General features: G+C 43.0%; 1 protein-coding gene across 2 annotated transcripts in view; it reads right to left on the reverse strand.

Moving 5' to 3' along the window:
* Nucleotides 1-23,925, reverse strand: part of ntrk2a (neurotrophic tyrosine kinase, receptor, type 2a) — a 51,903-nt gene that overhangs the window by 25,578 nt on the left and 2,400 nt on the right. Inside the window, exons 2-12 of one of the 2 annotated variants that reach the window (XM_018759435.2) lie at nucleotides 23,714-23,788; nucleotides 23,546-23,617; nucleotides 23,192-23,260; nucleotides 22,519-22,667; nucleotides 19,511-19,647; nucleotides 18,586-18,718; nucleotides 17,869-18,168; nucleotides 17,658-17,684; nucleotides 16,989-17,000; nucleotides 16,131-16,171; nucleotides 15,383-15,482 (exon numbers count right to left, since the gene is read on the reverse strand). In XM_018759435.2, the coding sequence (XP_018614951.1) occupies nucleotides 15,383-15,482; nucleotides 16,131-16,171; nucleotides 16,989-17,000; nucleotides 17,658-17,684; nucleotides 17,869-18,168; nucleotides 18,586-18,718; nucleotides 19,511-19,647; nucleotides 22,519-22,667; nucleotides 23,192-23,260; nucleotides 23,546-23,617; nucleotides 23,714-23,788 (1,115 nt within the window). The remainder of the gene's footprint in view (nucleotides 1-15,382; nucleotides 15,483-16,130; nucleotides 16,172-16,988; nucleotides 17,001-17,657; nucleotides 17,685-17,868; nucleotides 18,169-18,585; nucleotides 18,719-19,510; nucleotides 19,648-22,518; nucleotides 22,668-23,191; nucleotides 23,261-23,545; nucleotides 23,618-23,713; nucleotides 23,789-23,925) is intronic. The other variant, XM_018759436.2, reaches the window with a different exon arrangement.

Raw genomic sequence — 23,925 nt, forward strand, 5'->3', positions numbered from 1 at the left:
GGATTATCAAGAATTGTCACCTGTTAAAACACTTGTGAAAATTCCCTAAATTTGTGGATTGACTGATTTTTCACATTTTCTGTTACCTGTCATATACATTCAAAATCAAACAACAAATGTACAAAGTATTAGGTGAAACAAAATATCAATGTGTCCTTTAACTTAAATGCTGGCATTGCTGTGTCTTACACGTGGTGTTCGGAAGGATACTGGTTGGTGGTAAACAAACTGTTGAGTGCTAACCTATGACTTTGATGAAATTTAGCATGTAGAACATAAGTTAGAAAAGCATACAAGTAGAAGGACCATTCATTTAAAATGACAAATAGTTATAGTGTGCATTCTTCTTATATACGTATAGTAATATTAAGTCTATAAAATGGGTCTATGTTAAGGATTTAAACATGCTTACATTTGTGTTACATTTTGACTATAACCTCAGTAGAATTGTTACATCATGTATAGGATTATGACAAATGCCAAACCATCATATTCACAGGATTACAGCAAGTGAGACATCATCTTCTGTCTTCTGTGTCTCACAGACTTAAGGGATCAGATGCTGGAAGTCAGAGCAGCAGCACATCATGTTTTTGGCATTTGGCCCAAAACACAGAGGACCGGGTGCTCAGAGTAGTGAAGGGAGTTATAAAGTAGAGAGCGAGGTAAGGAGACCCTACAAGAAGGGAAGGAGCTAGAACATGGGGAAAAAATAAATAAAGTCAAAAGAAAAACAAATATAAAATTCCCTACCGTCTTTTGAACGGCTCCACAAGGCAATGTTTTTTTTGGTTAGTTTTTTCGTAAAAAGAGGAACGCCGACATCCGTGACAGATTTTAGCAGTCAAAGTGGCAAGAGAATGTTTACTTTTCTACAAATTTTAAATTAAACCTTGCCTTCATAGTTGATGCTTGGGAAGTCCACCTACCCTGGAAGTATAAATCTGTCTCATGGAGTTAACCGGGCATTTATTTTGTGTAGTCACAAGGTTTATTTGAAGCTGCAAGCACTGTAATTAGATGGACCGATATATCCAGGCCATGTTCTCCTACTTTAAAAAGCATTGGTGATTTAATTTGCAAAGCGGGCCTGAACCTGGTCAAAGCTGCACTTGGACTCTTTATGAAGGGTGCTGACAGTGATCAGAGGGAAAGCATGTCCCACGTAAGACAGTAAGGACCTCATCTCATTAGCAGTGGCTTCAAGCTGGAAATTCACCCCATCATGTGGTTTTCTGCAGAATTTTGGGCTTAGAATTTTGAAATCCAGCCCATGGTTTGCTTACAAAGAAAACAAACAGCGGAGGAATAGACAGAGGTCTGACCCAACCAATATGACAGATATGTGCTCTTTGGTCATTCAGATGAAACCTGTACTGTAGCAAAGTGGTTCAGTTCCATTCTCAGGAACTAGTGAGACTTAAGGATAAGCCCTTGGAGCCTATGAATTAAATTAAATTTCTGAGGCCTCAGACAAGCACTGAGCACCGCTTTTCTCCACAGAAGACAGCTTGATCCGTCAACATTTAGGCTACTCCATCCCTCAAAACCTAGACTAACTGTGAAACCTGTGTGAAGACGTGGCTGGGTATATGCAGAACCTGCTGACTTTGCTATTTATAGAGGATATACAACAACATTCATTATATTAATACAAAATACGGATAATCAGGTAGCTTGTGTAGACGTCCTATTTCGGCACAAAATCTCTAAGAAAGGTCGGACGGTTAATATTAGATTAGCATGTAAACCATATATAAAATAGTATTGCTATATATTGGCACCAAAGTGGATTTCAGTGTTTGTACACCACAGCCCATGCCAATAAGTAAATATATCTTTATTATTATTTATTTATTTCAGTTATATCTTTCTACAAGATTGCGAACAATGGTGTGCGTTCTGTTTATAGATTTTGTAGATGTTCTCGAAAAGGCTAACTAAAAGTAAAACACACAAGGCCACACAGCAAAACTATATTTCTTTCCTTTATTGCTTTAATATTAATAGATGATGCTTACAAACTTTTTGCTTATTTAAACCTACATTTAAATGTACCACATAGTCAGAGCTAAGCAGCAGGTAAACACAATATTTCACGTTCACTGAAAGGATACCTTAATGCGACATTAGTTTGCTTAACACTGGAAATAAAAATAAAGAAAATAAAAAGTAGCCTCTTATACCAGTTAAAGCAGATCTATACATTTAACTTTCCAAAATACTATTTTCTAAAAATACCTTCTCTAATGAAGTAAATATGTACGACTTTGCTTATCTAAAATAGAGTTTCATTCCGTAAGGTACAAAATCAATCCTTTCAGTGCTAATGTTATGATGCAATAAACATTCATATTTGCATTTCATTCCCAAGTATCCCTACGTCTGAAGGTGGTAACTTTCTCAATGCTATCATTAAAACTCAAGTTGACATGTAAAGGTAGTGCCTTATTTTTTTTAAAAAAAAAATCCAGGCTATTTTGAAAAGATTGTTAAATGATGCAAACTATATCTTTGTTTCCAATGATGGATATGTAAGGATTTATCACCCAGGAAAGCTATATACTAAATTCCACTGACAAACTCCAAAGCAACTCCAGAATGTTACAAACAGAACATGTCTAAGACAATGAAATATAAATTGTATTTTATATGTGTGCATACCAGTGCATTTAAAAAAAAAATTAAAAAAAAAAAACAGTCAGCTTTTCGTAAACCTTTCAGGTATTTCAGTCAGTGCACATATAATCAGCTGGGCAAAACAATATAGAAAAAATAACACCAGTGATATGAAAACTTACAGATAACATTAAATGAATGGACAAACTTGACAACAGCAATGAAACGTTGAAATTAAAAAAATGCGAGGGTTCGATTCAAGCAAGATCTATACGTGTGTTTATATGGAGAAACAAATGTAGGCAGAAGAATCCTTGCACATGTGAGATGAATGTGCACTCGCATAGAAACATGGCGCTTTCTTGCAGGTGAATCTCACTGCCCACACAAGACGATTCCTCAGCACACCACAGGAGGTCTGGGTTAATTGGATGCGGTGTCTCTTGGCATCACTAAATAATTCATCCCCAGACCAGACTCTTACATGTGGATGCACGGTACAGGCCACTGAACAAGCGGAAAGGATTTGGCAACTACCTTTCTCTTCAACACTGAAAAAACAGCTCTTTTTTATATTTCACATTTATACCTCGGTAAAATGGAGAGAAAATCTGCTAAGGTTGGTCTAAGTCCCAAGTGAGAACCTTTTCTAAATTGCAAGGATTAAAAAACACAAAGGCAGGATGTGAAATCTAGAGGAGGGTTTCACTGCAAAACTTTTAAGACATAATAAGGGCTATATGTGCTATGAGGGCAGCAGGGTGTCCGAGGAATGACACAGTAATCCAATCCACTCCCAGGATGGGGCCAGTGGCGTCTTGCCGATTCCTCTCTGAGACCCCCCACTAAGACAATGTCTGGTCTAATCCATTGACTTGAATTCTTCTTCTGCTGCAGTGTGCAAGAGTCCTGCGCTCAAAGGGTTTGCATCCACCACCTGATTATTTTTATGATTGTCTTCACTCAAGCGAAGAATTTATATTCAATTGATTTTGTACAGCTTGGTTCAATAAACCCAAGTTTGTAAAGAGAAGGTGATGTCCACACACCTGTATTGTCAAACATGACGGAATACTTTCATTGATAACGGCAGCTGCCCCACGTTGTGTGTCGCTTGGCCACCAGTGTGCATGATGGAAGGGATGACATGAGCTTCCACCATGTCCTTGAGCAGCGTACATGAACAACAGAAAGCAAGTTCCAAAGGGTGAAAGCAAAAAAATTAAGGGGTCATGACTGGTGTTTAAAACATCCCTTCCCCTCACTCCTCTCTTTCTCTCTCACACTCTCTCTCTTTTATAGCGATGGTTGGTTGGCGCGTTGCTTGTCTCCTATCTGCTCAACACCTCCACCGGGATATTATGAAATAAAACAAACCCTGGGGGGAAGGAGACACACAGACAACACAACAGAACAGGGGTGAACAAAGTAAATATGCACAAACATGTCAAATAAAGAAAATGCAAAGAAACGGCGGGGAGGGGGGTTAACGCATGGATGCTGTAAGTGTCTAGTTCATTCTTAGCGTCGAGTGCTTTGATTTCATTCAAAGGGTGCTGGTGCTGTTCTGAATCAGGCAACGCTTTGCAGGGTTAGAGACACACACAGAGACAGCGGTGTGCTGTAGCATACTGTGCACACTAAGGCCCTTTAGTACGATTCATTACAATCCCACCTCCTACAAGGTAAGCCATGTGCTCAGGAAGCTGGAAAACAGAGACCGAAACAACAGGCAAACTATTTTTTTAAATCATTCCAAGCAGTGAGAATTAGTCATAGCCATGCAGGCTGAAACAAAGCGGAGCAAGATATGGCGAGCCAAAGCCCTTCTCGTCGTGAGCCCTGAATGCTCTCACTCTTTCCAGACGGTTTCGTGGGAAGAGGTGTGCATCGTGACGGGGAAAACCTTAGTGAAGGAGGGGATCAACGGCGTGGGCGCACCCAGCACAACACGGGGCACCCAAGCATGTCATCTCAGATTTACTGCAAAGTATGCTGGGAAAGCCTTCAGAGTGTAAAGCACCGTGTCAGCCTGAGACTGCACTGCGAGCCTCAGACTGGTGACTGACCCGGTGCGACGCAGAGCGAGTGATCAGACGCTGCAGTTCAGGAGGGCAAACAACTCCCCAGCAGTACCTGAGCTCAGTCATCTCGAAGGGCACCGATATGCCGTGTACTGTTAATTTATGAACATCGGTTGCATTATTACGATCTGACAGGAAGCCGGGGCAGATCGAGGGAAAACTGGTCTGATGTCTGTAGTGTTCATGTAATGTGTCCTGTACACCCCTCACTGTGGCTGCTTTTTTTTCAGCTGGGAAATAATTCTGTTGTTAGCACAGATGCTTTTATAGAGCTCTGAAATACATTTCTATTTTGCATGACAAGCAACTAAATACGGAGTTGAGCTTGTTTTTTCAATTTTTTTTTTTTTTTTCATTTTATCAGCAGTTAGTAATGTTAGAGGTGCTATACCAAGTCATTAGTTGCATCCTGTGGGTCTAGTGTACTTTATAATTAAATCATTGTCCACAGGGGTACCTGCTAAATAAAATAAGCTATAAACGAACAAATTACCATTTTGACTAGATAAACAGCTAAATTTATGCAGATTAGCCACTACAGATTTGGGTTTTCCAGGACATGCCACAAAAGCTGAAGAGAACACACACCTACTCATCCTGAAGCACTTCCTCAACTTGTACCGACTTGAATTGATTCTGAAGAAAGTCGAAATTCAAATCTTATACCTGTCCAAGTACTATCTGCTCACTTAGTCCTTCCAAGATCAAAGTAAGTGAACATACTTCAAATAAGAGAATAATAGTACTGTTTTTATGAAACTCACAACAAACATGCTAAACACACTTCAGATTATTATGTGCTCATGGATACTGCTTTCCAATCTCCCGGACATTCTCTTTCATTAGGGTTTTGAACACCCAGACGTGAACTAAACAGAGCATTGTAGTTAAGAACGTCAGATATCCTACTATTACAGAATACCCTGGAGTAGAGGTTGACTATGATGAGACTGAGCATTCTCGAAGATCTCCTACATCAACTGTTTGTGCACTGCATGCACGAAAATAAACGTAAGTTAATTTTGTTATTCAGAACATACATCAAATTCAACAGAGGTGTTCTTTGATCTTCACTCTCCACGCATCAAAATCAAATTCAATTGGGGTGATTTTTGCTTATTATACTCCATTCAACAAAATCAGCTGGAGTGACATTTGGATCTTTGTCACAGTCAAACAGGGTAAACTTCTAACACTAAAAATCACAAAACTCCAAGTTGTCCCTTGAGTGTTTCAGGAGCAACGTTTGTTGAGCAACAGAAGATCTTAAACGGAGGGATAAGGATGAGCTCCTGTAATTCATGAGAATTAGATGTTTCACTGAATCATCAAATCAGACTAAACTACATTCCACCATAATGTGGCTCAGCACTTCTGCAGCACAATGTATACTCATTGTCAGATGACTATTATGGGCTGCTAACACTATGAAAAGGAGACATGAGGGACTGAGCAGTGCTTTTGTTGTTCCATGGTTCCACATGGAATCCAGCAAGCAAAACGCAAAGAACAACTTGCGAAGATGAGCAAATGATTTAACAGCTAGCCTAATCTGTTGTTGTTTTCATTTTTACAATGATCTTTGTGATTAAAACAAGTTTCCACTTGATGAAAAACACAACTAAACCACATTGCTTATGTTAAAGCATGCCCAGGCCCAGTTTTTTGTGCAGAAATTAAATCGGGAAGCAAAATTGACAGTCAGAAATGTGGCTCATTAAAATACGCCATGCTCTCAACATCTTGTCTAAACACAATGGTCTATCAGTTTTATGGGTGTGTTAACAGCACATCATCTGAGTGAAGACCAAGCCAACAACAACAAAAGCCTTGATTTAATTAAAAATGGAATGTGGCCACCTTTATTTCCATTTATATCCAGGCGAAACTTGCCATCTTCTCACGCCTGTCTTAGATCAGATCTGATATGGTTCATCTCATTTCACCTCGGTCCACTTAAGCCAACAGACTATCAATAAAATGTACATGTAAGCATAAAACATTGTGTACATAGGTACATACAGTACATGGTTTTATTGTCGTGCTCTTAATGTTTCTCCTGTGTGTATAAATTGTGAATAAATCCTGACAAGAATACGTAAGTACAGTAGCATTACCTGTGTATTTTTCTGTTAGAATTCCTGCTTTCTAATAGTTATGGTTCATATTCTGAGCTACAGTGTAGTACAGAACACTAAAACCATGGCAACAGCATGGAGTAGGGAGGGGGCACCCTTCTTCCCCTTCCCACACAGTGCATCGCTGATGGAGAAGCTGGCACCCCACTGTTTCACACACTTTTTACCACTGAATTCTGAGCAGCGATGCTCTACACAGTGAACACGGAACAGATCACCACTGTTCACACTGAAGGGTCAAAACTGCCAAACTGTTCACTAAATGCTCAAAACTGTCATACACAGGTCACTCAGCACTGCAATGCAATGCTATGATGTGAGAGCTGTCAACACACAAATTAAACATTGATACAAAAAATACGCTAATTCCAGCACTTTGAAATTCAGTATTCCAAGAAAAGGACCTTCTACCAGGTTCCACTAAGTACTTCCCCAAATTGTATCTGCATTACTTAAGAGAGAAATACAAAAAGGCACTGCCATACTGACTCCGCATAAAACTAAAATGTCTCTTTCACACACACACACACTCACTCACAAAAACATGCTGGCTGAAACTGCTTGTCTGCAGCGGGGTCACGGCAAGCCAGTGTCACGGAGTCAAAACTCACAGGTCACAGGAAAAGTTGTGCATTTATCAATAAAACACACACACACACACACACACACACACACACACACAGAGACACTCACACACAGAGACACTGGCTGAAATCACTTGTCCCGAGTATGGTCACGGCGAACTGGACCCTAACCCGGCAACACAGGACTCAAGCCTGGAGTGGGAGGGGACACACGCAGGACGGGACACAAGTTCGAGAGAAGGCATGCCAAGCAGGGCTCAAACCCCAGAGCCACCAATAAAAAAAGCATTTTACTTAAATTTACTTTTGCGTTTGTTCATTTAGTAGACTTTTTCTCCAAAACAACACACAACTCAAGAGCAAATAAAAGTGCACTTTGCAACAGGCAAAAAGCATTAGATGCAGACACACAATTGCCAAAGCAAAATTGGTTTGTCCAGCACCACAGCTGTGGTGGCACACATCACATTAGTACCTGTTTGTAAAATTAAGGGATAGGAATGCAAATGCAGATTTATAGAGCTATTAGCAGGAAAGGAGAGAAGTGGGCTCAAAAAAGAATTCAAAATTCATAAATTCTCGAAAATCTGAGAGAAACCTTTTTTGATTGAAAGGGATTCAGCAATACTGAGGGTCGGGGAGGAGCGTTCATTACACCACACTGGAGCCAAAACTGAGAACCCTCGGGCTTTCCGTTTTGCACATTTCAGGAGTGAAACCACTAAGCAACCAGAGTTGGAAGAAAGTAGCGCTCTTGCTAGGGTATAGACAGTGATTGGTTTTGTACGCATCCAGGTGGAAATCCTTTAACCATCTTAAAAGCTGTAACCAGTCTTATTTAGACAGACAGCTACAGGAAGCCAATGGAAAGAGAAAGGGTGAGAAGATACACCGGAACACATCTGAAGGTCAAAGTCTGCTTATGTGGGAGCATTCTGGATCAACTGGAGAGGCTTGATGCCACAGGCCAGAAGGCCAGACAAAAAGGAGTTGCAGTAGTCCAGGCAGGATATCACCATGGCCTGGAGGACCAGGAGCTGCATAGAGTTGTGACATATATAGATGTCATACAAGAGTTAGCTTCAGGATCAAGTTATGGCTTCAATGTGTTGGGAGAAGCAGAGCCTTGAGTAGATTGTTAATGCCAGGCTCTTGATCAATGAAGCCAGACTGATAGAGATTTCATAGGGAATTCCCAACAGGTGAATCCACATGCTTGGTGATGGAGGATCTTGGGAAAGACAGAGTTGTAGATGGTGATCAGTCATCCAAAAAGAAATATCTAAGAGACAGGGTGCAGCACGAGAGAATACATCTGCGGCAGTTGGAGGGAAAAGAGAAGAAGGGCTAAGTATTATCAGTGCAGCTGGTAAAGGAGAATCAGTGTGAAACAATGACAAAGCCAAGGGAAGAAGTGAAGATGGACAAGGGTATGGGGTGAAGCGCCAAACCTTGTGAAATACCACTTCAGAGATACTGAGGGGAAGATAGGGGGCCATACTAAACTACGTGGACAGATCTCCCACATAGGTAAGACTGAAACCTTTTCAATTAAATGCTGCAGGGAGGTCAAGAAGAATCAGCCCCAAAAGGGGGGAACCGGCTCTAACTGACTGGAGAGCTTCTGGCACAAGGAGGGCAGTCTCAGTGGAATGGCTGATCTTAAACCTGGATATCCATCAAGGAAATCTTTCTGGACAAGAAATGATGATAACTGGCTTCCAGCTGTACGTTCACAAGTTTTGGAAAGAAAAGGGAAAAGAGAGATTGGCCTGTAATTTAACTTATAGCTTAAAAACTGAGTGGAGATCTATTAACCAACTCTCTGTTAACCAAAATCCTGTTTAAGACCCTTCTGTACATATCTCTGTAAAGGCAGCGTTATCGCTGACAGCAGAGTGCTTCAGATCATTCTCATTAACAGGAAGACATTGATCTACCCTCATCTGAGATGCTGAAGAGGAGCTGTTGACATGTCACCCGTTTTCAGCGTGCTGGAACAAAGATCCACAATTAGCCCAGTTTGGGGTTTTTTTGTTGGGAAATGTTTAAAAGTCATTATACAAAAATGTGATCAACGGAATGAACACGAATACAAGCATACAATGAGGGAAGTGGAACCTGCTCGTAATATGTATGGGAAATCCTCAAAAAAATATATGATGTAACAACTTAGCATATTTACATACAATCCTGCAATAATTTTACATTATATTACTATTTCATACAATATGATGATAATGTAGGCATTAGAGCAAAATAACAAACTGTGACCTTTGATTCAATTACTGGTGCCAAAGCCCTTACATACCTTAGCTTTTGCATTTATTCTAAAAGAATATTTTAAGTTAAATAGTATGTGATGTGGAGGAGATTCATTTTATTCTTGGGATAAAGTAAGAATACTAGTTCGGGGACAAGCTGAGGTATGCGTTGATTAAAGGGGGTATTTAGTCCAATTCTTTACAATTGCGAAAATCTGGTAAAAAGGTGAAACATCAGAGTGACCCAAAAAGCACAATGATGTTATGCACACACACACACATTTTCAGAACCGCTTGTCCCATACGGGGTCACGGGGAACCGGAGCCTACCCGGCAACACAGGGCGTAAGGCCGGAGGGGGAAGGGGACACACCCAGGACGGGACGCCAGTCCGTCGCAAGGCACCCTAAGCGGGACTCGAACCCCAGACCCACCGGACAGCAGGACCGTGGTCCAACCCACTGCGCCACCGCACCCCCATTATGATGTTATGCAAAATGCATAAATGCATAAAAATAATACCACAAATTTAGAGTAAGGAGGAGCCTTATCTGGTCTGCTGCTCTTGTTTTTTCGGGTTTTTTTGCCAACAGCAGCCCCCTTGAAGGAACAGCAAGCCAGTGTGCTGAGCGCAAGGAGTGCGTCTGTAACCCAGTATGTTCTACCAGGCCCTGCACTTCCCGGAAGGTTCCTAGGAGTCTAAAGCCACTGAGTGAAACAAATGCCATTCGCTTAATCAGACAGTGAAAACGCCATCGAGGTAAATCCACTCGTAATTCAGCGAACCTCCGACGTGAAACACCTCAGAGACTTGCTGACCGTGGAAAACTATGACAAAGCAGGCCTATTTTGGCCTGTGCGGACCAAGCCGATATACGAGCGCAGGAACGCGACCGTCAGGAATCCGCATCTTTTCAGATACAACCGACGATACAAACTCAAATCCTTCTTAGCACAAAGCAGCAACGAATTCGCTTCGGGCCAGCAATATCCCAGACGTTAGCTACAAATGATCTGAGAATGACCGCTGCTTTCTGTTTTTACAGGGCAAGGCTGTTCTTGGTATTTCTCCAGACTGCGATGAAATGCAAGCAATAAGCTAACAGATAAGCAAAATAATGAGCAGCGCTGCTATCAACCGCTGAAAATTTCCCACAAAGCTAATTAGAGAAGCGACCCCCCCCCCTCCTTCCCGCCCTCCGCTGGTATCCTGACCTCTGAACAGCTGAGCGGGTCGCTACTTTCCCGCACGTCTCCATAGCCGCAACCTTTCAAAGAGGAAGTAACCCGTCCCACATAAAGAGTCGGAACAGTAGCGGGGCTCTGCGAAAGAGATCTGGAACGCAGCGTCCTGCGAGAGAGACGCGGATCGGCGAGAAAACGCTGTCGGAGAGATCTGGAACGCAGCGAGGCCCGAGAGAAGATCCGAAACGCAGAACCCCGAGAAAGATCGGCAACGCCGAGAGAGCTCCGAGAGGGGTCTGCGAGCGTGAGCAAGCTCTGCGAGGGAGCTGTGCGCAAGGAAGCTATTGTTTTTGACCTTGAGGGTGATTTATTGATCGCCCGTTCCCCCTTCATACTGACGAAAGCTGAGACCTGCGCTCCTGAATCATTGATAAGCATATAGTTTCGGTCTTCCCCTTACGCACGCAGTGACACACTAGTGTATTTCCAGAAAAATGGCTGACAGGCAGACAAATTCACACAGACACAACTATGCACACAAAAGGTATTCGGTCTCCCTATTACACACGCTCTCAGATGTACATACGCAAACAGATGCTGCGTATACACACAAACATTCCACTGCATTTCCAGAAACATACAACGCGCATTCATCTCCACACAGAGACACGCAGGAGAGCCATCAAATAGCAGAGAGAGACGCAATAAAAGAAAAATTACAGACCTGCCGGATCCGTCACCAAGGGGCACGCAGAGAGCTACCTCTGCCTCCATTCCGGCATGTGACGACGTAAATGTATCTCCGCTACGGTGCGTTTCGTTTACCGTCTGCAACAATAACCCCTGGTCATCATGTCTTATTTATGCTGCTGGCTCAATGCTGCATGGTCAGTATGAATAATGCAACCTTCGACAGCGTTTACAAGAGGATGCCTGGGTGCGGGCCTGACGAGGCCTTGTTTTTCTCACTCTCAGTCACTCCCTGCTGACCGTCGCACATGTTCCTCAGCACACCATCAGGGCTGAATGAGCACAGCCTCTTGCTCCGAACCGGACCTTTGGTTCTTACCGTAGCTGCTGCTCACGATAACAATTGTAAGCTGCTTTGGAGGAAAGCGCCAGCTAAATTAATGAATGTAAATGTGGCAATTTCTGCGATAAACACTGGAGCCATACTGATTATTACAAGAAACTTTCGAATAATGAATTATGGATAAGCGGAATACAGAAAGTCTGAGAGTTTTCTAAGCAAGTCTACCTTTACGTGTCAGCACATCTTTGTGTGTCATTGCTGAGGCATTCAGTACCTCCAGGTGATCACCAAAGGTCCTGCTCCAGTTCACCAGACAAAACACAACACACCTGTGCTCCATCACGCAGGTCTGTATAAGAGAGAAGCGAACCCACAAAGGGAGTGTAATCTCAATGAGTATAGACTTTGACTAGTTTCTACTAGTTTCTAGATTAAGACCCTTGATTTTTCAACCGCATCTCTTTGGATCATGACCGAATATTAGGATCTAGACCCCAGCTCTTCAGACCACAACCCCCTGTGACGACCCTTACCTTGTCTGTGTCTAACTCTCCAAAGAGCCATCTTGTGTCTTCACTTTCCCGAATTCTCACCAAAAGCAACAGTGGTGTGGTGTGTGTGTATCTGTGTGCATGCACACGAGCGCACCTGCTTCATCTTTAGTTAACTCTGCTCTTGCATTCCCAACATGATCCAAGAGAAAACATGAGTGTATTTAGGACTCATAAGGTACACAGAATATAAGCTACTTGGTGGATGAAAAATCCCTAAAACATCATTATAACAGACTAAAAGATGGAGTAAGTTTCCTTAATTCAAAAGCCACGGTCAACCACTTCCAGCATCAACCATAAACTGAGAACGCCTAACGCCAAAATGATTGTGGGAAGAGAGGTGAGCCAAAGCCATTGTCTCCTTGCTCATTAGACAGGAAGCGGGAGTTGGGTTAATGTGGTGGCTCAAGGTGAAAATTCCCCGGGCTGTGCTGAAATCCTATCCCCCCCGCCCCCCCAGCCGCAACGGAGGGACTCGGTGGCCCTAACTGCATTGAGGGAAGCCGATAAGTGGTTTGTGAGGAGCCTGCCGCCCCCGCGGAATCTCATCCCCTACTTCCTCTTTCGCACCAGCGCGCCCAGGGAAGATCAGTCAATCAATCATCCCAAAATTAGTGACCGCACTTCCAGAGAGCTCACCTCTCAGCCCCTTCCTCCGTGTTTAAGCAAGCAGAATTCTTTCCGTGCATTAATCTTCTTCATCATCTGTGCCCCAAGGGAGGTCGCATACTATGAGATGCATACTATAAATTCATAAAACTGCAAAAAATTGCTCATCCAAGGCTCCTGAAACACATGCAGAACATGTTTTTCATTTTCAGATCATTCGACACGTTCCCGCTTTACTTATTAACTGGGTCTCCACTCTACTTGCCAGGTTTTTGTGGAAGCATGAAGACCCTTAAAGTCATACGCAGCACACAAGAAACTTCCGGGAGAAAAAAACATAACCGACCAAGGGAGACTGGTAACACAACTGCCAGCCCACTGTGACAGAAACACAGCACAGTCAGCTCATTCTGACTGTGGTCTAAAACCTTCTACTGAAACTTTGGAAGTTTTCAAAATTATTTATTTAAGAAACAGTAGCCATAATCTGTTTGTATTGATCTAAAGCAATTAAAATGGATAAACACAACTTCCCATTAAAGGAGCACACCACGAAGGCACTTAGAACAGCAGTGTCTGACATCTTATGCACTTCGTGTTCTCATCATAAACTAGGATTAAATGCAAAACACGTTTTGTCAGCAAAATTAAAAAGATATAAATACAACAAAGAACAAAGACAACATTATTTCATTGCACACAGAATTGAAAGGCAATTTTAGAAAACAACGGATGAATCTGATTGATGGAACATCCAAATGACCTCTGCTCTCTGCTTCTTAAAAGTCTTTCAGACGAACACTTCAGATTTCACCCAAGAATTGACCCAAATGTTCTGCTAATCGTATTTAACCCTCACCCAGGGGAGTGATCCAAACACTCCTCACCACAAACCTATAAATCTTTAGATTCTGGAGATTAACACAGAGCAGTTTTGTATCCAACATGATTAATGAGGGTGAAAACCATAATAGAAGGAAAGAAATGATACTTTTAAGGTGTCATCTGTAGTTTTATTAACAAGTTCCATGTTACTCATTCCGCATAAAATACTGTGTCGAGGCGAGTAGTACTGTACTATACAGTACACCAGCATACTGTACTGCCTTCCACCAACCCATGTCACACAACCAACCGACCAATTTCAATAACCACTTTGTCCCGAGTGGGGTCGCGGTGAGCCGGAGCCTATCCCGAAGACACTGGACATAAGGTTGAAGGAGTGCACCCAGGACGGGATGCCAGTCCATCACAGGGCCACAACTAGGTACCCAGGCACACAGCCGGGCGAAGGTATTGGAGCAATTGCAGGGCAAGCACCTTGCTCAAGGACACTAGAGCTGGAGCCAAAGGCAGTTGCTCCAACTACGCCACCAACCGCCCCCTTGTCACACAACCCGATCACCTAATTAGCACCACATTTTGGAGTGGGCATTACACTGTTCAAAACTCCATCACAATAAACATCCTCAACTTCCGCTGACCTACACCCCTAAATACGACGTTTCGGTCCACGTCTTCCGTGCCAAATTCCATTTCCCTGACCCTCCGTTCATTTTCACACTACAGTTTACAAACTTACATTCATTTTTGTGTGACCAGCTTTCTCACCGGCTGCTCACTCAGCACAAATCGATAACTTTTAGAGGTTCGGTGGCTTTCGCGTGATTTTGCTTCCCTTCAGCGCCGGGTCCCAGTAATTCACTTCATCAGATCCTACAAAGCCTAAGCCGATCCCTGCGTGTCTCCTCACAGTCATGAATATAACAGCTTAATAAAGGAAAAAACTAACTGATACACACAGGTGTGGTGGCTGCTGTGTGCTACTATGAGAAGCTAAGCATTATGTGCAGTGCTCTTGTAAGTGCTTATAAGAAGCCCCAGAACAGATTAATAGCCTGTTAGTACATACAGGGTTAAAGAGAAGTTTGCAAAGAGAAGAGGAAGACTTTTTAAGGACACATGAAATCAGACTGTGGTGTTTGTGAAGTCAGCTATGTTTCAGAAAGGCACTGAAAACACACACCGCGCATGCAAAGGATTAACCTACATTCGCTTAAATGGCACAAGACGCAGACTCCTTCGGCGCAGTAGTCCTCGACAAGAGAATGTACCTCACTTTTGGAAATGCGGTCGAGCTGCGTCTCACACGAAACGACTCACGATATAGTTCAGTTTGGCTTCCTTCCTCGCTCACTTTTTCATCTTAACGTACTCTATACTCACCTTTTTGCACTGCTGTTCTGACAAATCTCTAAACGTTATCCCGATCTCTTGAAGAACCGCACAGCATTCAAGACAAAGGAGCTTACCTTTGATTCCAAACTTTGAATTTCTCCCAAATTTGAGGAGGACCAGCATCAGGATGAACCCGGTGAAGGCCACGGCCGCAATTCCAACGACCACGTACACCTGTGAGGAGAGAGGCGGCTTTTTGCTTAACAGCGCAGCAATGAACCTTTAGTGTCAAATCATAACAGCAGCGTTTGCGCTGGGATCCTCCATCTCAGTGTTACTCTGCCCCAACCTCACAGCTTGAACAGTGGTGTGTGAACCACAGTGATTTCTCCTGATTTTCACGAGGGGCTAATTTAGGCCTTACGGTAATAAACGAACACGTAGGTATGATTTCCGTCTTTTTGTGAAAAGGATCATCAGTTTGCAGTTAGAAAAAAAACATTCACTGAACTAATGGAAATGTTATTGCACCATTACTACTGTCAAATCACTTAGCTGCTGTTGTATAACTCTGAAATACATTAACACACAAATACCAGTGTGAATGTAATCCTCCAGCATTGTGGAGAAATTCCTTGATTCTCTAGTGTCAACTGTTGCAATTCAACTTTATTTCCACAACACTTTAGGCATGAAGACATACCCACTTTATATAAATATGATGGGAGTGTCCAGAGCAGTGCATTCTGGGAAGCTCAACAGAACCACCCCCCACAACCACCCATCACAAACTTTAACGAATCCCCAATACTGTACTTGTTTCAGGGCATCGTTTGTCAGCTATGACTATTAACTTTACAGGACACTGAAAGCATCACTTACAGCAACGCTGTCTTCATTTTCTGGATCAACAGGCGTATCTTCTGTTTTCAAAAGGAGAAAAACACTGGTTGGAATTCAGTGCCTTGATTTAGTTTTAGGAGACAGGTCATGCCATTTAATGTGGTGCATCTGCAGCAAATGCAGGCTTTATCAGAATACATCAATGGTACGAATATCACATTTTACTGTCACCATTACTCTTAAGGTTTATGTATCTGAAACTGGCTACATGTATTAGTTTAAATTTCAGCTGAACAATAGCATTAATGAAGTGTGCTTCATTAAATAGAAAGCTGCAAGTAAAGCGTCTGTCAAACCAGGAGTTCACAAACTTTACTTACTTAGCATGATACATGCTATGACACTGTTCAGTTGCTTAACTGGCTCTTTATCCAAAGCAACCAACACAGTGTAACGTGTAACTCATTGATCGATACAGATTTAACTAAAGCTAATCAGATGAAGGGTACAACAGCAGTTTCACCTCCTGGGACGTAAATCTACGATATTTTGATTGAAAGCCTATTTTCTATGCTATCCTAAGACCAATCATAATTAGTTCATTCCTACTTTAGTGTTACATTTTTTCATAATCATTATGAAAGCTATACTCCTCCCTCTCACTGACTTACTGTTACGTTGTATTTATCCCTCGCTAATAGCCGCTATCGTGCATTTTCTGGTTAAGAACACCTGTATTCACTAATTGCTCGACCGTAAGTGTCCTTTGCAGTGAAAGGAAGGATCTTAGCCAGACATCCACAACCCAAGCAGGGCAATGTGGAAGGGCACACTAACTGCATGACTTGGTCTTTAGCTTCCCCTGAGTCAAGGAAGTGAAACTGCAGAGGCACGTACCCGTGGTCGGATCTGCGGGACATTACACCAGCAGCCAGCATGGAAAAAGGTAAATCCACAGAAAACAAAAAAAGAGACAGGTTGGTTAATCGTTGTCACAAGGAGAAGCCACGGAAGACGTTTAACTCATGGGATAATCCATATAGGGGCTGTTTACAGACTGCCCACATATAGCAGTAATGTTCTCAGGTGGTGTAATGTCCTCAGGGCACCCTGAGGCAGAACCTTCGCGGTAAAACCAAGTAAAACTAGTTGCTGGATAACTCGCCTTCCTGCAATAACAAATTCTCCCAACTAATTCAGGCCAGACCAATTAAAAAGCTTATGTTTGTAAACCAGGGCAAGAAATCCCCTTCCTTTAAAGAGCCAAGCCAAGCAACCCAGGTGGAGGAAGCTCACGTCAAAAAAGGGCAAGCATGAGTCACGGAAACACAGCAAAATGGCATTTATGGTGGATAATGTGTTATTCATTATTTACTAATGAATATAAAGCACAAAACACTTCAGACCATTCAAAACATATTCAGCTTGTTTAAAACAATACGTGAAGTATGTTTTAATGAGAGTAGACACGTGCCACGGAACCACACGTACACACGATGGCCAAACGCAATGCAGTCTTCTCTTTCGTGCCACCAAACTCTGATGGTAAATTAATTGATAACTCACCATAGTAGACGGGTTCAGTCACCAGTCCTAGAGATTAAGAAACACATTTGACAACGTAAATACTGTCTTCTTTTCGAAAATATATGCATTCGCTCTTAAATGAAAAAATAAAAACAAAAAGTGGTTCGAACAAAGTTAATTCGGAGACCAGTGGACGTCACGAACAGCCAAACCAAATCCGGTCACTTAAGCGAGAAATCGGCACGCTCACCATCCCACGGCCTACGCATGAAATGTGCGTCGATGGACATCTTGTCTTCGCCAAACTTGTTTTGGGCCACCAGGGTGTACTGGCCGTTGTTGAGATGTGTCGGGTTGTCCAGCTGCAGGCATCCGTGGAACTCGCCATCGGCATACTCGTGGATCATGGTTTGGATATATTCGTCTTCTGCCAGCTCCACCCCGTTAAACAGCCAGCGCAGCTCCGGCTGCGGGTTCCCGGCCACGCTGAAGGGGATGCACCAGTGGTGGTCCGATACTGCGTCCATAAGCTTGGTTATATTCGGAGCAACTGAGAAACGGGAAGGGAAGTGGAGAAATGGAACGTGTTTTCTAAGAACATCAAGAAACAAAATCTATTTGATATTGCAGTTTTGCAAAATCAGACACAAATCACCACAGAAATACAGTACATGAGACACAGCAAAAATGCTTTAATTACGGAGAAACAAAGCCTTGAATGGCATAACTCAAACTGGACTAGACCAGGTTCGCAAAGATTAAGGGGCTGCTCAAATACCACCGTTTCTCCTTTATCGTGCCTGTGGGGGTATTTAAAGGAGCTCCTTGTGTCCTGCTTGGTGTAGTTTTTACTGTGGTACACTTCCGAGGAACAAAACATCAACGTGCACATCTAGTGACAGTTTACCACCACTATTCCTCCTCATCTCCGGCCACAAGTGCAACATTAACATAAACACGAACTCACAGAAAATGTTCAGCAGTACAGAGGACTCATTTTCCCCAACAATGTTCTCGACGCTGCAGGTTATCTTATGGCCATTGTCGAGAGGAGAGACGTTGTACAGATGTAATTGCGAGCGCTGCTCAAAGTCGTTCACCTACCGGGTCACACAAACAAACGTTACTTTCGGATGCTTAAATACAAAACCTACACGTGAAACCAACCTGCGCTGATGTCACTCTTCTCTATACCCTTAGAATAATTCTTCTAAATAATATGAGAGACTCATAAAAGAGCTGGGGTCACCAGGGGTGCTGCCCAAGCAAAGCAACCACACGTGTAATTTCCGTTGGGTGTACGGAACAAGTAGAGCTCTCTAATACGGGATGGGGATAGCTCCGAACATTCAAAATTCAACATACTTCGGCAGCAAAATAAACGGAAAGCACTTTACTTTTTGTTTCGGAGAACCGGCAACGGTTATGTTGCATTCATGATGTGACGACCTGCGTTACTGTGTTTGAGCGGGAAATGTGTTTATTGAAATTGGTTGGATTTGGGTGACGTAGGAGGAATATAAGGGGTGATTGCGTCGGCCCAGGGGAAAAAGAGAAGAGAGCTTGAGGGCGCTAAGCAGGCTGGCTTGAGGCGCAGGTCCTGGAGGAAACGAGGTCCTCGGACCGAGAGCGTTATTTCAATTAAACGTCCGAGATGAACGCTGCCTGCGTGTCCTTCTTCGCCCCATCCAAACCCACAGCGCTGCGTGCCACAATAATAAGAGCGCCGCGGTGCATCACACGTTACACAACGGTGCTGCGGATGGATGGCTCATCTCTCATCAGTGTGGTTGGTAATCTCGATTATAAACCAGTGTCGCCGGTGGAAAGTAGTCAGAGAATATTGTAATTGCCCTTCTTGTTCCACGAAATGGCTTTGCTGCCAGTTTTACCTTTTTAATGGAAACTATGCTGCTGAAATTCCAAACAAGCTCGGGAGGGGGCGCTCCGGAGGCATTGCACTCCAGCACCACGTCTTCACCCTTGATTACTGTTACTTTTGAAGGGCTCAGGGTTGCCATGGGAGCCACTGTGAGAAAGAACAACAGAAAGAAGAGGGGGATGAAGCCAGGTGAACACACACACACACACACAACCATTTCAAATATAACTTGAGCTGAAGCATAATGAGCTGGAGTTTAAACACCGCAACGCCGCTCTTCGAGCAGCGATGCAAATCTGTGCAAACATGCTGCACCGCACATATTAATATAACTAAACACTAAATAATTAGTGAAAATGTAATGTAAGCAAATCTAGAGATTTTTCCATTCACACACAATCTAGTGCTTTAAAGATGAGGGGAGAGTGACTGCCAGTTATCATAAGGTGCTGGATTCATTTAAGTTACATTATTCACTTGGCAGACATATGTATTTATTTGTATACCTTAAAGCTGTACATACATTCAAAAACTGAGGTCACGGTCACTTGATTCCGGTCACAAGTTTGTATTTATAGGCAGTACATTGTTTTCTGCAGCATAGCCCCATCACTTACAATCCAGTTAAAACCATTAACAGGAATAAAACCAAAAAAATAGGATGGCAATTCTGGACATGGTACATTTTTCAGATATTCATAAAGTTGATGGACTCTATCCCCATATGAATCAACTGCTGGCTCAGTTATCAACTGTATCTTCCATCACTCGCCAAAGATTGCCGGAGTGCATCAGAAACCTCTTCAAATCACTTCTTCGCTGTACCACAAGGCGTTTAAATATGGCTCATTATAGCGTGGAGATCTCCCATATTAACTCTTACCTCAAGGAGAACTTTGATGTCATCTCTCAAAGATGTCAAATGAATAATATAAGCATTTAAAAGTTGAGGACTTTGCATATAACCTTTTACAGAATTAAGATTTTCAGTATAATGTTCTATTATAACAGCTCACCTCATAACACAAAAGGTTTCAGCAACAGTCCTTACAGTATGAAGAGCATCAGTACGAACACGGACCTACATGCTACCACCTACCAGCCAGAAGAGAACCTAAAAATCCAAAAAGAGCTTCTGTGACATTAGCTATAGCACAAAGAGCTTCGCTAATCCTGCCAATTACAGCTACCTAATTTATACCACAGAGAGCATCAATAACACCATCCCTTGGAACCTCCGGCGTGAAAAGCTTCAGTAACACTCCCAGCAACATTACGTGCTTCCTCCTTCATCGCTTAAACCATAAACAGCTCTGCTACGAGCGCATCTGCACAATCCTTGAGAAAGGTTGACCGGAGGGCCGGAGGCAATCACCGCTGTGGCAGTGCTGAGATCAGCCATGTAATAGTCCAAAAACACAGGGCCCACCTTGGCTCTAGTAGCACAATCAAAGGCGTGCGCTTGCGACTGAGCTTTTCCATAGGAATCCCCGATTTCATAAACGCATTCCCACTAGCATTCATTTTCCAGGAGAAAATCTCGTCCACGCCGTGTTCTCACAAACACCCGCTGGCAGGGCTTCCCTCTGCATTATAGATAAGTGCTAATGTCTGTTAGCATGTGCACCGAGCAGAAGGGGAGTCTCCACAGTCCTGCTGATGGGAGGCCGGCTGCACAGTGCTGCCAGGGGGAAAGCCATTAAACAACGACATATCAACTGACCACATCAACAACACGGTGAAATGATGCATCCAGCAATCTATTTTTATTAGTCAGATGCTGATTTCCAATGCGGGAGATAAAGGTCTATCGATCTACCACCTGAAGTTCTCTCTACGTGGTGGTTAAAAAAGACATGGACGCATGAAATCTGTGCCAGTTTACTGGGCTGGAGCTGACGACCAACGGTTGGCTCTAAGTCTCTGTTTGCGTGCGTGCATTTGGTCATAATTTCCACCCGAGACCAAAACAATAAGCAATCAAAGAGCCTGTGAAAACTTACACCTATCTGGAAATAAATATTTTATTCATATTTACTCATGGGTCTATGGCCAGTTTGCATGTTCTCTCCATGTTCACATGGGTTTTCTGCAAGTACACTGTGTTGCTTCCACAGTCCAGTGACATGCAGTTTGGGTGAACTCATACATACACACTGGCTAAAATCGCTTGTCCCAAGTAGGGTCGCGGTGAAAGGGAGCCTAGCCCGGTAACACAGGGTGTAAAGCTGGAGGGAGAGGGGACACACTCAGGACGGGACACCAGTCTGTCTCAAGGCACCCCAAGCAGGACTCGAACCCCTCGAACCCCAGACCCGCCAGAGGGCAGGACCCAGCCAAGCCAGCCGCACCTCCGGGTTGAACTGTTGAATGTAAATAGTCCTGCGTATGTATGTGTGCGTGTCCAACAGTGGACTGACATCCCACCCATCCTGTACACCGCCTTGTGCCCTGAGCTTCCTTGGATTGGCTCCAAATTGCCGCAAACCCTCTTCGGACAAGCCTGCTCCCGTTCACAACAACGAACGGATAAATGAACGGCCCCTGTGTTTTTTAAACATAACCTCGCTTAATAAACTGCTTGATACTAATGACAGGCTCGCTACTAGCGCAGACAGACTATCACCATTTAGGAATTGCTAAACCTCAATTGTTTCATTGTATATTCATATTTCCTCAAATGCAGGAGTCAGCGTAGTATCTGTTTTGTTTGAGAGCAGGGATACGCAGCTCCGGTGCTCATAGTTAAGCTCTCGTTCCACCGAACCTTACTTAATTACTCTATTGAAATAATTATTTGGATAATAAGTCACCACACCAGGTGTTTCCGGTGTAAGTCACACCCTCATTAAAATGTGTTTCTCTAAAACCTACAGAAGTCCAGCCCTCAAGGAGTGGAGATCCGCCCTCCTCCCCGGGTTATAGCGACACTCTGGCCGAGAGAGGCCATCGTCCCCTTGCAGATTGTGGGGTCAGCAGAAGGAATGAGCAGAAGGGTCTGGATGGGGGGTGACTTACTGCAGTTGGGTGGGGAGAACTGCAAGAGGGGCTTCTCTCCCCCACTGTCTTCCAGGCATCGCAGCTCCTGGCTGTCGGCCTCGTCCCCCAGCCACAGACGGATCCACATGTTTTCACAAGAGCACCGCAGGCGGTTCCCTGTCAGGATGCTGGGGCACAGTGCAGATGCCCGCCGTGAGCGAACACTCTCTGGCACACACACTACGCACAAGCTCACGCGTACCTTCACAAAGAGAAGGTACGCCTTGTAAAAACTCTTAGTGCACAGTTGAAATTTCCCCAAACTCTGATTTATGAAATTTCAACATAGCAGCTGTACTGTTTGGAAACACAATATGAAAAGTGGGAAAATATATAAAGTGTTTTTTTTTCTTCATAAATTGAAGTTTTTTTTTAACGAAACAGCCGGTGTTTCAAAGCATCATGAAGTCAAGCCGCCACTTGCTGTGTATAAGAGTAGGATAAAATCCCCAAAATGCACTTAAATGGATAAACAAATATTCACCTCAAACACCTTTCATTCTATTTGTTTTATAAATTCTAAGGGCTGCTTTCTTGATTGATGTAAAATCTACATTTCACGTTGCGAAGACGTGCTGCAGGAGCATCTCCTTAAAAAGTCTATGTCTACACAGAGGGTACAGAAACAAAGGCTTCTGATAAAATTACTTACAGATATGATATGTTCAAATGGCGAAAAATCTTCCATGACAGCGTGGACAGCTTGTTGTCTTTTAGATTCCTGGAAGTCAAAACAATCAGACATTACACTACCGTTGCATCAGTCCAAAGTCACACTATGTTATACGTACAACATCAATTATTTCTTGATCCATTAATTGAAAACCTATAGTCCTACTGTACTTTAGATACTAGCTCAAAGGTAAATTACTTCTACCATAAACAATATGCTATGTCAAGCTACCGATATGGTTTAAGAAAATACATTGAAATTAATATAGTAATTACAGAGAGCCATGGGAAGTATTAAAATGATGACGTTTGAACTGACTGCTGAAAAACTTACAGATATTGCAGTTTGGCGTTGTTGTGAAAGGCCAGGCGAGACACATGGGTCAAACTAGTATTTGTCACAGTTCTGCAAGGGAGAAATAACACATACTATGTTACTTTCAGCCTTTACAATGGTGTGCCATTGATTCCATCATAAAGCAAAAAATTGGCTTTCACTTACAAATTCCGAAGGTTCCTATAGAACTTCAAGTCCATATCGTTGATGGATTGGAAGTTACTTTGATTTGCAATATATCTGTCAAAAATTTAAGCAAAATTAGCCGAATGTTAAAGCTCATAAGATGCAGGCAGTCACTTTAACACATCATCTTAATGTTCTTTACATGTATTTGCATATATGTAAAATTAGTTCCTCTGCGAAGGATTAAAATG

Source organism: Scleropages formosus, chromosome 17, assembly GCF_900964775.1.
Source record: "Scleropages formosus chromosome 17, fSclFor1.1, whole genome shotgun sequence".
NCBI lineage: Eukaryota > Metazoa > Chordata > Actinopteri > Osteoglossiformes > Osteoglossidae > Scleropages > Scleropages formosus.